Raw genomic sequence first — 16,922 nt, forward strand, 5'->3', positions numbered from 1 at the left:
ATATCATATAATATAACATAGGCCTCCCCTTATTGGTTGTTGCCAATAGTTGCCACGCTTGGCAGGCGGGTCGGCAACCGAAATTAAGCTTTGGTGATGTTTTAAGGACGCTGGTGTCTATCCCTCGAGCATTAAGTTCCCTTAAATCGCTTATTACGACACCCACGGGAAAGGAAGGAGTGGTCTATTTTATACCGGGACCACACATCAATAATAATAATAATATAAACAGTTGGAGAAAAAGAGAAAATATCTCGACCTGGCTCATGAAGTGACCGAAATGTGGGGGATGGCGTACACCGAAATCATTCCAATCGTTTTGTCGGTGAACGGTCTTATCCCAACCAGTCTGGAACAACATCTCAGCCGGTTGGAAATCCGAGGCGGCTCACTCCCGGGAAAGATGCAGAAAGCGGTGCTCTTAGATTCTGCCCACATTGTACGCCGGTTTCTGTCTCTGGGGCCCTGAACCCCGGCCGACTTTTGCCGGGGGTTAGTTTGCCATCTCCTCTCCTTAAGAAGGGAGATAATAATTTTTGTAAAATATAAACAGTTGCAATATATAAAATTGTATAAGTACGATAAGGTCTTACTGTTAAAAGCCTAAAAATTAAAGCAACCTTGGGTAACAGACTTCTTAATGAAAGAAATAAATATATAAAAATAATTAAAACAATATATTTCGCTATAAATCTGAATAATGACATGTTTAATTCGAACATGATTTACATTAAAACAACCCATGAGGCTGCCCGGCTGAGGAAGAAGTCTGACTTTGTTCCCTATTAATAAAGTCGGATATGTATATATATATAAGTAATTATATTTTTTTATGGGTGAAAATGGAATGGTAACCCCGCTTGCGCTATTGGTATACGCTGGCTGGGCACCAGTGAGGGATGACAGATGAGTATGAAAGCAGGTCAGTTAGCCCATCGTGACGAATTCAACGATAAATTAAACACGATGGTTTCCAGAGGGAACCGCGTGGAGGTCGACCTGATAGGGTATATTGATAGCAATTGGGACTAACCTCCCAATTACTAACAATCCCATCCCCCCAAGGAATTATATTACACATAACATTATACATCAGACTGTGCTAAATGGACAGCTTTACTAACTTTCCACTGCTGGACATAGCCGAATAAGAAGATTATTCAATATTTTATGCTATTTCCATTTTCACATTTGAAATAAATAAAATAGTTTGCTCGCAACTGACACCCCTTAATCTTTGCATAACCAAATTTTTTCAATCACACAATTTGAATCACTTATTATATCTTCCTGATCCCCTTACCGTTCAGAATTTAGAACCTTGTCACATTGTATTAACGTTTTTCTTCCTTGAATTCCGCCAACAATTGTGTTGATAAATTAATTTGTCAAGGTTCCTTGCTAAGGGACGTTTTAAAAGGATCTCCACTTATCGGGTATTATTGTGGTTCGTAAAATCCAAGTGTTATCGAATATTTCTCCAGAAATGAGGGTGAAAAGTTTATTTGAATTTCAATTACGTATTTCTGTATTTTGCCGTGGATTCGATTTCTTGTGATCAAATTAGTATATTTTACATTTTGTATAGAAACCTGTTATAATTTAATGATCAGCAATTCAAAGAGACAACTATGTTAAAACTTAAAACAAAATCCAAAGAAATTTTTACTATCCAACTTAGAATAGCAAACAAGCTGACGGCCCACCTGATGGAAAATGGTAACCGTCGTCTATAAACATGAACAGTACCATGGACATAGCAGATTATACTGTTTCGCCTATGATACCCACCAAGCGTTGTCATTCCTGAAAACCAAGATGTTATGCTTCTGTACCCTATAAATTTACTGCCATATTCCACCCTTCAAACCGAAACACAGCCATACAAACACTACTGCTTCACGTTAGAAACATGAATGGGACAGAGGTACCCAAGCAAAGATTTCCCAATAGTTGGCATACTTGGCAGGCGGTTTGAAAAGCGCAGTTAAGCTTTGGTGATGTTTTAAAAAAAGAGCATATGCCTTTTAAAAAGGTCGGCAGCACACCTACTGCAATGCCTCCAGTGTTGCGAATGCTCATAGGCTGCGGTAGTCACTTACCATCAGATCAGCCACATGCTCGTTTGCCCACTGTGTTATAAAAAAAAGCTGCATTCGTTTCGGTTTGAGGGAACTTAACACTGGAGTACTAAATTTGTTAGGATGTTATTCCTAAGGACTACCACAGGAATAGCAATACATGTAGATTGTTATTTGCATCACAGAGTATTTTTTGATGTCTATGATACGGTCTATAGGGGAGAAAAGGATTGCTAGCAGTGGAGTTTGACAGCCCTATTGATAGTATCATGCCCTATTAGGTCGACCTCCACGTGGTTTCCCCTGGAAACTATCGTGAACAATTCTTGTTGAATTCGTAACAATGGTCTAACTGACCTACTTCATCTTCTTCTATCATCGTTCACTGGTGCCCCGCCGGTGTATACCGCTAGCGCGGGTGGGGTTACCATTCCATTATTACCCATTAAAAAAACGCTCTATAAGTCACACTTCCCACTTACCATCATCTGTTAATGACAGGAATAGCAACTATGTAGATTACCATGAAAGTTACAATATTATCATTTATCAAGTACGTCATTTGCTTGCTTGCCATTTCATGTAACACTAAACACCAAAAAACAATTCCATACAGCATCTTCTTTTTTTTAAGTCGTTAAAGTTATTTTCCCAAATTGGTCCGATCGATAATCGATCATGAGACCTCAAAGTAATGTAATGTACCTTGAAACTGCGCTATATGGAGGTCGTCCAGTGGAACAGGATTTAACAGGAAACTTAATGTATTTTTAAATGTAGGTATTAAAAAAAATTATAAAAACTTGGTCAAGAGTCAAGATGTTAAAATTAACGTTCCCATACCATAAGTAGGTACGGCATAACATACTTATTTACCTAAGATTGTCACATAAACTTGATAAACTGTGAAGTAAGTAATTGATGTCTTGCGAACGACAGATGGGGAATTGAAATGCAATTAATTCGATGCATGTTTTAGGGTTCCGTTACAATGCGACAATATTTATTTTCTTATGAATCTTAGAATAGCTGACGGCCCACTTGATAGGAAGCATTTAATTATTTTATTTAAATAACTTTATGGACCAGAAGCAAATATGATACAAAAGGCGGTTTTAATGTTAGTAGCATTCTCTACCAGCTTACCTTTGGGATAAACAGTGAATCACGAACGCGGTAGGTACTTCATTATTGGAATAGGTAAAGGAAATAACAACTAATAATGTATAGATAGATACTCTTTATTGTTTCCTCCAAAAGATTACAATAGTAAACTTATTATAGATATAAACAATTACAAGAAATGATCACAGTGAGAAAACAATGGGCGACCTTACTGCTTAAATCCTATACGAAATAAATAATGTATACATAACATACAATTATAATTATTATATACATATATAAATAAAACGATATCCGTCGCCTGTAGACATGAACAGCCACCATAAAACATATAGTGTAGAATAGTGACAGAACACACTGTGATATCCATAGTATCCCTCGTGCATTGCCATGCTTAAGGACTAATGGTGTTATACCTCCGTACCTTGTAACTTCACTGCCATATCTCTTACCACATCCTTCAATCCAAAACACAACCAAGAAAGTAAAAAGAAACAGGGGTAGAGCTGATTTTTTTTTTAATTAATATACTAAATCGATCACGTGATTCATACAACAAACTGACAGGCGGCGAACAAACTGGCAGCCCAACTAATGAAAAGCGGTAACCGTCACCTGTAAACATGATTAACACCATGAATTGACATTTAGAATACACTATTATGACTACGGTTAACCATCTCGCAGGATTTACAGTTCAACAGACGACGAATTTTTAAAAAATAAAAAATAGACATGTATATAATATGGTATAATCTTCCCTTTTTGTGCCTAATCTGTTAAAAAAATCAGATATAAATGTTCTATACGGAACCCTAATAGCAATTAAATATCATACTCCAATTAAATATTCCATATGGGTTTCTGGTATTTACGGACGACCCATAATTATGTACAACATAATACATATGGGTAGATATAAACATCTCGGTTTCCTTGTCACTTGATGTTTTTGATTGACAAGAAAAAAGTATAGATACTCGGTTACTCACTGTTCGGTATTTTTTTATAGGTGAAAATGGCATGGTAACCTGCGTTAACGGTATACGCTGGCGGGACACCAGTGAGGGATGACAGGTAAGAATGCAAACGCAGATCAGTTAGCTATACAGCATATAACATATAGTAATACACCTAAAATTCAGCACAATGGTTTTCAGGGGAGACCACGTGGAGGTCGACTTGACAGTATATTGTATAGCTAGCAATAGAACTAGTAGTCCACATTACTAACAATCCCTTCCCCCCAACCGTTAGGTATTTTTTTAATGGATGATAATGGAGTGGTAACCCCGTCTGCGCTATCGGTATACACTGGCGGGGCAGCAGTAAGAGATGATAGGTGAGGATGAAGCAGGTCTTTTAGCACACCGTAACGAATCTAACAATAAATCAATCATGATGGTCCCAGGGGGAATCGCGAGGAAGTCGACCTGTATATAGTATATTGCTACCAATGGGACTACTAATCCCCATTACTAACAATCCCTTCTCCCCCCTACCGTTAGGTATAAAGTACCAGTAGACAGAAATACATACCTATATAATTTTTATACGACTTACTGGCATGACAAATGGACGACGCACCTGATGGAAAGATAGATAGTCGTCAATAGACATGAACAGCATTATTAATATATAACTAGCCGTTTCACGCAGCTTTGTCCGCTTGAATCATAATATAAAGTATTTTATGTGTTAGGTTAGGATATAACCTCCCCGTGTATCAAATTTCATTTAAATCCGTTCAGCCATTATTCGTGTTTGAGTAGCAAATATTGCAATACCTATACATTCTTTTTTTATTTATAAAATTAGTAGAATATACTTAGATAGTTGAATATAAATACTATTTATATGTGCGGGTTTTATTTTTTTATTTAAAGGTCGTCGGAGTAACAAGTTCATGTACTCTCCTTCGACCAACTCTATTCCAGGCCATATCTTTGACTTCCTTACACGACCCTAGTCTATCCTTTATCTGTCCAATATAGCTATTTCTCGGTATTCCTTTCTTTTTTTTTCTCTATATTTCCTTCCAGTATGCTCTTTGTAAAACTGTTGTCATATAAGGTGCCTAGCATTTTGCCTCTTTTTTCTATATCGTCATAGTCGTAGAATACTAACGGATCTATATATGTAATATTTGTCAGATCCGTCAGTATTCTACGACTATGACGATATGAATATATTTTATTATAATTTGTGGTTTAATTCTTATAGTAACGTCAAGCGAATGTTCCATATATGATGGCAAGTGGCCACATAACCCATGAACGCTTGTAACACCATAGACATTTTACTGAACTAAATGTTATCTTGCGGAATACTATATCACTGGTTATTTGATTAAGAATTATTTTGTTTAATTCCGCTACCATTAGTATGTGTGTGATTACCAACACTCGAAGATTGACCACCACTTTTACTACCTCAAGTTCCCCAATCTTCCATATTAGCCATCAATCTGACTGCCATTTCGTTCACGCACGTTTTGCGACACATGTTTCACCTCTAAACGAGGCATATTCAGGCAAATCATTAGATCGCTGCTCGTACATCTAAAAGGAGAATGACTAATTTTCAACCGCGTTTACTTTTTTATGTTTTGTTTCATATTAAGTACCTATTTGTTTTTTTTTTTGCTCCGCAAAGAAAAACGGTATCTTTGTTTATACAATTATCAAACAAGAGTTTTTTTTTACAACTAAGGGGGCAAACGAGTATGCGGCTTACCTGGCGGTAAGTGACTACCGCCGCCCATGATCACCCACAACACTAATGGCATTGCAAGTGTGCTGTCGGCCTTTTAAAAAGGAATATACTCTTTTCTTGAAGGTTATGTTGTCGTATCGGTTCGGAAATACTGCTGCTGGAAGTTGATTCCAGCAATTAATTACAAAAATAATTATGAAAATCGGTTAATAATGGTCTAATCGCAGCTATATATATACCTACTACAAAAATTAATACAAATTCTGAACCTCATTGTTTTGAAAGTTCTCAAAAATTGTAAGTAGATAAATCCTTGTTTAAAAAGAGGTTTATAAATACAGAGTTTTTCTTGGAAAAACAAAATCATGAACACTTAGATAATGTATCTCCCAAATTATAATGAAATAATTTAAATTACTTCAGTTTGAACAATTTCTATTGTGCATATATAATTAAGCATTATAAAGAGACTTTATTCAAAGGTCAGAATAGTGTATCAGTGTGTTTACTATCAGAAAATATTACTGTGGATCATTTCATACTAGGTACATTTAGGTACTTAGATAAAGCTACAATAATTATAAACTAAATCTCATGCACAATAGTGATGTTATTGTATTTTGATTATTTATTTATTTTAATTTCATTGCATAAAAAATAGATAGATAGATGATAGAAAGATAGATAATTTATTTACATTACTTACTGCACACAAATTATAATAAAAAAAAACATAGACATAATACACAGTAAAAGAGATAAATAAATGAAAACAAAAAAAAATATATAAACTAACAATTTATATATATATATATATATATATATATATATATATATATATATATATATATATATATATATATATATGTTGTTATAAGTTAAAAAATTAACATAAATTTTAAAAAGAACATAAAATTTATTTGTTTGAAAATTTTTGGAGAAATTATTATTGCTTTTTAAATCATTGGAGTAAAATAAAATCGCTACGGAGGAGCTTAATTAAATTAGTAAGCCGGATATCAACTACTTGACCCGGCAAATGTACCTCCACTTTACCGTTTTTTTCTAATCGGGATAAAAACTATTCTACTTGTCCTTCAAATTGAAGCAAACAAATTACATTTATAAAACTTCATTAAAATTTCAGAAATAAACCTCCTTTAATGAATAAACATCGAGACGTGAAATTTTTATATATTAAATTAATATATACCTAACATTGAAATAACAAACATACATACGGCCCACCTGATAGTAAGCGATACTGATGCTTATGGTCAGCCAATACTTCAACGTATCTATCCTTAACAGGTCGACCTCCACGCGGTTACACCTTGAAACCATCATAATGCATTGTTTTGAAATTCGTCAAGATGAGCTAACTGACCTAATTTCTCCTCCATCATCAGCCTCATCTATCATTCCACACTGGTTTACTTTCATTATCACCCCATGAAAACAAATATCTATATGTAAATTTGCAGTACATTTACAAAACATACCTATATAAATTTTCTGTTTATGAAGTGACCAATTTTTACGTCGATACGTGAACGTAATTTACATACCTAATATCTACAAATCAATTTACTTGTTAAACAAATGTGTAACATATCACATATAAGTAAGGATCTATTTACTTACGTAGCCAAATGATAACTGTAACTCATAAAGTACCTGTAAATCTACCTTATGCTTAATTATGACATCATAATTACGTAATTTTTATATAAATAGTAACAAATAATTAGGAATAAAATTTGATAAGAAGGTGAATTTTTGTAAAATTTCTTTCTTATAACAATTCCTTGTAGTCCACTCACCGATAGATGGCGCTCTTATTAGAACTAAAAGTTGGCAAATAGAATAAGAGTTCGTTATAGCCTGGCTTAAATCATCAGCATCCATAATTTATTACTAATATCTAGGAGAATACAATTTAAATTACATTTTAATAATATATGTGTAACACTACCTAGTAAACAACATTTATAAAGTTGTAGTCATTATTTTGAATACTTATTTTAAACTGGAGAATTTAACATGTATTATTTTTTAATTAATTTAATTTGTTACTAATGCCTAAATGAATACGATTTAATCTATATTTTAATAATATATGTGTTAAATATAAAACAACATTTATAAAGTTGTAGCAATTATTTTGAATATTTTTTTATATTTATTTTAAATTGGAAAATTTAAAATGACTAATACTGACCTAGGTTACACATTATATATTTTAAGATTTGCATTATAAAATATAACACTTTCATTCAAACCAGCTCGTAACACTGTTTGATATTAACACAGGTTATTCAATAGATACACACATAGATATAATTTATTGATATGCTAACAGATACATAATAAGTAACAAAACCTGTTTCACAAGCTGTTGATAAGGTAACTTTTAATGAAATAAAATTAGAAAAATAAGTGTGCAACCAAAAAAAAGAAAACTAGTAGTATGTAGATGAAGTAGGTATTATTGTTTTATCTATGGTACAGTCATTGTAACAAAAGCCATAGATGTAAATTTGAAAATAAAAAGACTCAAATGGAGATGGGCAGGGCACATGATCAGAGGAGAAGACAAGTGGAGTAAGAAAGTGACAAGATGGTATCCCAGAGAAGGCAAACGGAAAAGAGGCAGACCCTGCATAAGATGGGATGATGACATCAGGGAAGTGGCTGGAAAAATATGGGACAGAGTGGCTCAGGATAGGCGAGAGTGGAAACGGTTGGAGGAGGCGTTTACCAAATGGCAAACAGATCTTCAAAAAATAAGCAAGAAACAATTATTAGAATAAGTTATTTTTTTTTTTAATTTATGTTTGTTTTAATATACTAAGTTGATCTGAATAAAGGCTATATTATTATATATTATTATACAGTCATTGTACTCGATTCTGAAGCGTCGTTATCTATCCACCTATCTCTTTTCATTACTTTGCCTTGGGTAGTAAGTATGAAAAATGCACGAGACAAAATCGAAACGGAAGTGACATCTATCGTGAATACACACACGACAAGATATCTTGTAGACACGTTACATTGAAAATATTTGAATTTCGAATGTGGAATCGTGGATCTACTACGTGTTTTGCCTCGCAACAAGTATGTAGTTTTTTATTCCGTTAAAAAAAACAAATGAGAATATTTCTTATTAAGTTTAACAATTACAAAAAAATATATGTATCCTGTTGGCTATTACAAATAGGAAAGTTTATAAAGATGGATGGATATAATAGGATTAATGTTTGTTTGACTTTCACGCAAAAACTACTAAATGGATTTGAATGAAAACTAATACACAAGTAGGTTATATTTTAACTTAGCATATATAATATTTTATGCACTGACTTGCGCAAGCAAAACCACGAGAAATATCTAGTACTAAAATAGGTTTAGGATTGGCGACGTAATCGTCTAAAATATTTGTTAAAAAACTCAGATGCATTGAAAGATTGGATATTTTGAAACTTGCTTCATGTTTTAGTTTTCATTTATCTTTTATGTAGAGAATCTAAAAGCCGTTTTTTATACTACTGAGGTGGTAAACAAACATATGAACCTCCTGATAGTAAGCGGTTACCGTAGCCTATGAACGGCTGCAATACCAGGAGCATTACACGCGCGTTGCCAACCCTGATGAAACCTCTACCCTTTTTTCGAAGAACTCCAGTAAATAGAGATGTGAGCTGAGTTGAAAGTATCTAATTATTGGGTAGTTGGTAGTAATAGTAGTAATTCTGTTGATATTAGAACTAAATAGAATAGAAATAATCTATATTCAATTAGACTTGTTTACAAGCTCTTTTAAATCATCTATTTTTTATGATTCTACTGCTATGTTGAGAATGTTGTTATCCGCTGAGAAAAACCCAGCGAAAAACACAACAATTAGGCTCTTTTCTATTTATTTATGTTATAACTATAATTTTATTAGTATATTCACTTCTATTTATATGTATTATTCAACGTGAAATAAACAGGCAAACATGAGCAAACCAATCGCTACAAACAGCATCCGTTCACGAGTATGACTGAAAAGCCAGTCGTCATTACGGTCAACCACATTTGTTAGAGAACTCAACGATTCGGTCCATTACGCCGCCACTAGTCTAGACCTTAGTGCTCCCTATCAGGGGGGAAAGGGATTGTTAGTAATAGAGACTGAGAATCCCATTGCTAGCAATATACCCAACCAGGTCGACCGCCTCGCGGTTCCCTCTGGAAACTAACATGGTTAATTCCTGATGAATTCATCATGATGGGCTAACTGGCCTGTTTTCATTCTCATTTATCACCCTTCACTGGTGCTTCGCCAGCGTATCCCGTTAGCGCAGGCGGGGTGGGGTTACCATAGCATTTTCACCCATCAAAACTTTCATAGACATAAAAAAAAAAGACCTTAGAACTCAACTATTTCTTACTAACCTCGTAATTGAGTTTACAATAAAGAATTAGATCTCTTACGTCTATAATTAATTTTTAGTAAAATAAATAAATAATATATTAATAATAATGTATTATTGGGGGAAAAGGGGTTGTTAGCAATGGAGTTTGACAGCCCCATTGCTAGCAATATGCCTTATTAGGTCGACCTCCACGTGGTTCCCCCTGGAAATCATCGTGAACAATTCTTATTGAATTCGTCACGATGGGCTAACTGACTTGCTTCATCTTCACCTATATCGACCACATATGTCGATAGGAGGTCGACCTGGTTGGGTATATTGCTAGCAATGGGATTCTCAGTCTCCATTACTAACAATCCCTTTCCCCCCTGACCCAATATTAGATATCGGGTATTAAATATATGGAAAAGAAAAACCCGCTTTTAATGAATATAGATATCCAACTTCTATGGGCGATATCGCAATGGGTGGTCATCAATATCCAGAACTTAATATATAGTTATCGGACATCACTCGTCTCTACTTAAAAGATATGGATGAACTGTATGAAAAATGGGAGTGAATGCCTAGAGAAGAATGGAAGACGACAATATAGGTGGATGTCAAAGAAATAAAAATTGGGGTAAGTTTTTGACGAGTGATAATATAATCCCGCCTGCGCTTTCGATATACGTTGGCGGTGCACCAGTGTGCATCCCTCAGCATAGGTGAAGATGACATCAGGTCAGTTGGCACACCGTGACAAATTAAACAAGAATTAACCACGACTGTTTTCAAACAGAACTGCGTGGAGGTCGAATTGACCTATCAAATAGGTATACCGTCGACTGATAGAGATTGTGGAAATAAACTTAGTCAAGCAAATTTATGTGAGTGTAAATACGTCTAAAAATTAAAGACTTCATTCCAAAATCTAAATCCGGATCAAGTATACTTAACAGTCGACAATCTGTCTATTTCATCAGTGATTATAAGTCTTAATTGGTTATAGGTATATATTTATTTTTAATTTTTATCTACTTATGTAGATATGCCATAAAAAATTATAGGTACTATTGGGATTTAAAAAAGCCGTTCTTATTACTTTTCTTAATATTATAGTTTTACACCTTCATACAAGGTAGTATACTAACTCTTTACGGTCTACTTTCTTATAGTCACCTTGATTGGATTAGTAGACCTCAAGTCCTATTAGGTATATCTGATAATTATTCTAATATTTAAATATCTAGATTGTTTAGACTCTAAGTCTGTTCAAAATGAAAAGGTCCAATCAAACATAGGCAAAGAAAGAGATATAGACAATAACGATGCGAAACACTAATCTTCAGAATTCTCTTCTTAATTGAACAACTTCTGAGAAGTTTTGAACGTGAAGCCACGAGCGAACTTGGTGTTCGCAAAAACTTTACATTCCAACTTCGGCGACTAGAATAACTCCGGCTGGCGCGGCGGCGTCGCACCGCGTCGCTGGTGGGTCGAACGGATGAGCTGATGAGGACCACTATACAAGGATACCACTAGCCGCCGCACAAAAGATATTGCGAGAACGTAACGAGCTCAATTGATGAACGAACGGAAACGTGTCCAATTAGAAGGAGGCGGCGGCGGCGGCGGCGGCCGCGAGTGTCGCCCCCGCTCGCCGCATTAACCAGATTAGCGGAGCCCCCCGCGGGCCCCGCGCGCGTCTCCGGCGCGCGAGGTGTGGCGGCGGCGGACACCTCGCTCGCGACGAAAAAACAACGCGTCGTGGCGCCGCGGCCCCGCCTGCCGCGCGGGAGGCGCGCGCGCGGGGCGCCGCTCGGCGCGCCATTGGGCGGCGCGCGGCGGGAGGGGTGTCGGAGCCGGCGCCGCCGGCGGCCAGTCGTTTGACGCCTGCCGCGCGAGCGGGTGTCGCCACGGGACGAGCGAGTGTCGCGAACGAGCCGCCGGCCGGCGCGTTATGGACGTTGCATGAGCGGGCGCGAGCGCGACCGCTGGAGCCGACGGGCACGCCGGTCGTGGAGCGCGCGCCGTGGGCCCCGGGCGGCGCGGGCATGCGCTTCGAGGGCGCGGAGCGGCGCGACGCCGTCGCGTTCCACCCGTTGCTGGCGCCGCGGCCGAGCGACTTCTCGGTGTCGGCGCTGCTGACGGCGGGCGCGCTGCCGCCGCCGCCGTACTTGCCGGCCGCGCTAGCCGCCGCCGCCGCGCTGTCCGCGCCTTGTCCGCTGCTCAAGCCGCCACCGCCGCCGTACGCGCCGCTACCGCCTGACGACGACGGTGTCGTCGACGATCCCAAGGTCACACTCGAAGGCAAGGACCTCTGGGAGAAGTTCCACAAGCTGGGCACCGAGATGGTGATCACCAAGAGTGGCAGGTCAGTACGGCCCCTCGTCACCTTCGTTGCTCGTTACCAAACGTCGCTTGTGATCGTGTCGCGTTGTTGCCAAATTATGGACGTGCTAAATGTGTGTTGTGTGTGATATAAATCACAAATAACTAAAAAAATACATGTAAGATGGGGTAAGTAAAGATAGAACTAGGTTTTAAGGTGTACAAAACGTTACAAATACATACAAGTAGGTCACATGGAGTTGTTTACCAAAACAACAAAATTATTATTAAACGCATAAAAAGTCATAACCATAACAAATGTTCTACACGACAATGCACCTAATTAGACGCTAACTTATTTCATATAGATAGGTGAATATTTGTTAATTGATTATAGCGTGAAATGCTAAATTAGAAATAAAAAAAAAAGTACCAAAACGAAATTAAAAGTTAAGGATAAAACGGAAAATATTTGACTACAAAGAAAACTTATTTTATTACGTGTTAAATCTTGATTTATAAAACGCCTTAAGCTATCCAGTGCCACTGAACATTATCTACTCACTTGTCTTTAAACTATTAAATGTTGAACGTCTCTTAATTTGAAATTTAAGTACTATTATTATAGAAAATATAGATTATTTCAAAGTAATAAATGTTATCTACGAACAAGCCGTGTCTAGTATTAGGCGCATTTTTTCTTGCATCCTGCATCCGACGGTAGGTGCCGTGTCGCTGCATTAATTGCCCTCTCGAAATTTCGTAAGCAGGGATATATTTTTATCTACATATATTAAATTTCACACAAAATTTAAAATTAAGAAGAAATAAAAGTTTTATCTGATTAGATGTAAACAGTTTTATCGTGTATAATACTTATTCGCCCAAATTGTTCATTGCATCAATACCTATACTTTATAGGTAGGTTAGAGATCTTTTTACTGTCTACTAGTTGTATAAATCTATCAATAACTTTTTGGGATAAGCAGACATAACCAAGAACCTCTGTTGTCGACCGCCATATTTCATCATAGTTTTTTTTTTTTTTTAATAAATAAAACGGCAAACATGCCAAAAAAAAAAGCTTCGATATTTAAATTTAACAATAATAATTAATGAAAGTTCTATATTGTTCTACTAGGCACTTTAATAGCTATAAATTAGATTAGAAAATTCTTTGTAAGTTTTTGACCGTCCCTGTGGTCGGAATCTAATCTTGAATATTTGGTGTTAGTTACCATTTAAATAGCTGTCCAATAAGTATTTCCTATAGCCGAAAATTAGACCTGTATTGACTCTCGGTCATTTTTAGTATATAGCCAAACTTTTTACTCACTATCTTTACCCGCGAATTCGTCCACATAACCGGAATATATTGATTGATCTGTATAAGAAATGGCCTATGTTTTTCATCCATCAATAATCTCAAATACGTACTACTTTTGGTGGCGATTTGTTGAGCTGTTAAAAGGCAAACAAGTAATAAACAAACTGACTTTTATATTTATAATTTTAATAAAGACTGTATATATATATATATCTTTAAGAATATTGCATAAATTGATGACCGCGACTTTATAGGAATATTATAAAACGTTTGTTCATAATATTAGAAATTATGTTATATAAAACAAAATAAAAAAATAATAAGACTGATGATCATCAGGTGGTCGAAAATTAAACGTTTATATAAACAATTGTATTTATTTTTATACAACTTAGAATGGCAAACAAGCTGGCGGCCCACCTGATCATAAGTGGTAACCGTTGCCTATAGACATGAGCAGTACCATGGACATAACAGAGTATACTGTTTCACCCATGATACCCCCCATGTATTGGTTATCGGCAACAGAAAACATCATCATATCGGCCCTTAACTGTCCACTGCTGAAAATAAGCTTAGGAGGTTTTGCCAATAGTTGTCATGCTTGGCAGACGGATTGGCAACCGTAGTTAGGCTTTAGAAATATTTTAAGAGGGACGCTGTTGCCCATCCCTTGCCCTCCCTTAGTCGCCTCTTACGACACCCACGGTAAAGGTGGCCCACCTTGTGGAAACCCACCGCCTCTTGGTGGTCCATTCTATGCCGGGAGCTACACGGCAAAATACGTACGAGTAAATACAATGTGATTTTGATACATTCGGATTTCTTTCATTTAACGCTTGATATTCTGCGTAGCTACGTATTTGATTATTTTTATGCTCTAAATTGGATTGCTAACGCCGTCCGTGCTACTAGTTTATGCTGGCTTGGATGGATTATGGTATGAATGATGATGATGAATTGCTCAAAAATCAACTGGGAAGGACCGCGTGGAGGTCGACCTGGTAGAGTGTATTGATAGCAATGGGGTCGTTGCTAATAACGTTGTAATAATTACCTACTCATTCGCAATTGTGGGACTTTGGATATAATAAATTGTAGTGATGATGATGACTTTATCATTAAAAGAAGTCGCTGGTCAGTAGTCAACTTTAGTATAATAGTATAATAAAATGATTTAGTATAATAAAAGTATATAATATAATATAATATAACTTTAGTATTGAAACTGAAGGTAATCCAAGTAATTCGATATTTGTCCTTCTCCGGTTCAATTTATTTATGACTAGCTTTTACACGCGACTTTGTTCGCGTAACCGGTATATGTTTATTGACCGGGATAACAAGTAGCCTATAACCTTCTGTATCCCATATAGTACGTGTATAATAAGTTAAGAAGATATAAGACATCAAACAAACAAACTCACTTTCATTTTATTATTATTATTATATATAAGTGATATTAGTAAGAAATAGTTTTTTTTTTTTTAGTTTTAATGGCAAACAAGCTGATGGCCCATAAAACGGAACCGTCGCCCATAGGAAGCAAGATTTCTAGCATGTAGTAAGTACCCTGTCCTATCCTATCAAGTCGACCTCCTCGCGGTTTCCCTGAAAACTATTGAGCTCAATTCCAGGTGAATTCGTGACATTTTTTTTTAATGTGTGAAAATTAAATAGTAACCCCGCGCGCGCTATCGGTATACACCGACGAGGCACCAATGTAAGATGATAGGTGAGAATGAATGCAGATCAGTTGGCTCACTATGATGAATTCGACAAGAATTAACCATGATGTTGTCCAGGGGGAACCGCGTGGAGGTCGACCTGAGATGGTATATTGCTAACAATGGGGCTATTAGACCTCATTATTAACAACCCCTCCCCCCCCCCAGTTCGTCATAATTGGCTTACTGACCTGTCTTTTCATCCTGACATACATCTCATCCCTCGCTGGTACTCGGTCAGCGTACGAGGATACCGTTAGGCCAGGCGGGGTTACTATTTCATTATCACTCGTTGGACAAAAAACCCTTCGAATTTTTTTTTATACAACTTAGAATGTTAAACAAGCTGACGGCTTATCTGATGGAAAGTGGTAACCGTCGCCTATAGACATGAGCAGTACCATGGACATAACAGGGTATACTGTTTCGCCCATGATACCCCCCCATGCGTTGACATTCCTGAGGACTCAGGTGTTATTCCTCAAATATTGCGCCAAAATTAGTATTTAATACACCATGCACCCTCTTCTATAGACATTTCATCACCCGTATCCAATAGCGAGGACAGGATGCCTTAAATACTGTACCTATACCGGGAACCATAAAGGAAAATGTTCGCCATAGACATGAACATCTTGTGCGTTACAAAATACACTATACCTTCCGTTGCCTTTATACCCAAAACTACACTTCTGAACTTCACAACTTCAAAGCTGTAGAAACACAAATGGGACAAAAATACCCATACTGATGACATTTGTTCAAAGTCTCTCAGATATACATTAATCCTTGCTAATTTATCAATGTGAAAGTGAATTTGTTTGTTTGTCATCTTATAGCGCCTTAACGGCTTTACCAATCACTATGATATTTAGTATACACAGTATAGGTAGAAGAAGGGTATAATAGGCTCCTTTTAATAAAATTACGCCTATACTCAGGGATTTTTTGTTTGATCTACCAGATGAGAATGAATGCAATGAATTTATCAAGAAATACAATGTTATCCAACACGGACCGCGTAGAGGTCGACCTAACAGGATATATTGATAGCAATGGTCTTCTAGACCTCGTTATAACAATGTCTTTCCCTCTCTATTCTCAGGGATTTTTTAATGGATGACAATACAATGGTAACCCCGCCTGCGTTAACGCTACACGCTGGCGGGCCACCAGTGGGATGATAGGTGAGGATGAAAAGGCAGGTCAG

General features: G+C 36.7%; 1 protein-coding gene across 1 annotated transcript in view; it reads left to right on the forward strand.

Annotated features, from left to right (window-relative positions):
• Window positions 1-12,228: 12,228 nt before the first annotated feature.
• Window positions 12,229-16,922, forward strand: part of LOC113515192 (T-box transcription factor TBX3) — a 142,368-nt gene continuing 137,674 nt past the window's right edge. Inside the window, exon 1 of the mRNA XM_052895847.1 lies at window positions 12,229-12,701. Coding sequence (XP_052751807.1) covers window positions 12,382-12,701 — 320 coding nt within the window. The 5' untranslated portion in view covers window positions 12,229-12,381. The remainder of the gene's footprint in view (window positions 12,702-16,922) is intronic.

This window comes from Galleria mellonella, unplaced genomic scaffold (genome assembly GCF_026898425.1).
Source record: "Galleria mellonella isolate WM207_F2 unplaced genomic scaffold, CSIRO_AGI_GalMel_v1 utg312, whole genome shotgun sequence".
NCBI lineage: Eukaryota > Metazoa > Arthropoda > Insecta > Lepidoptera > Pyralidae > Galleria > Galleria mellonella.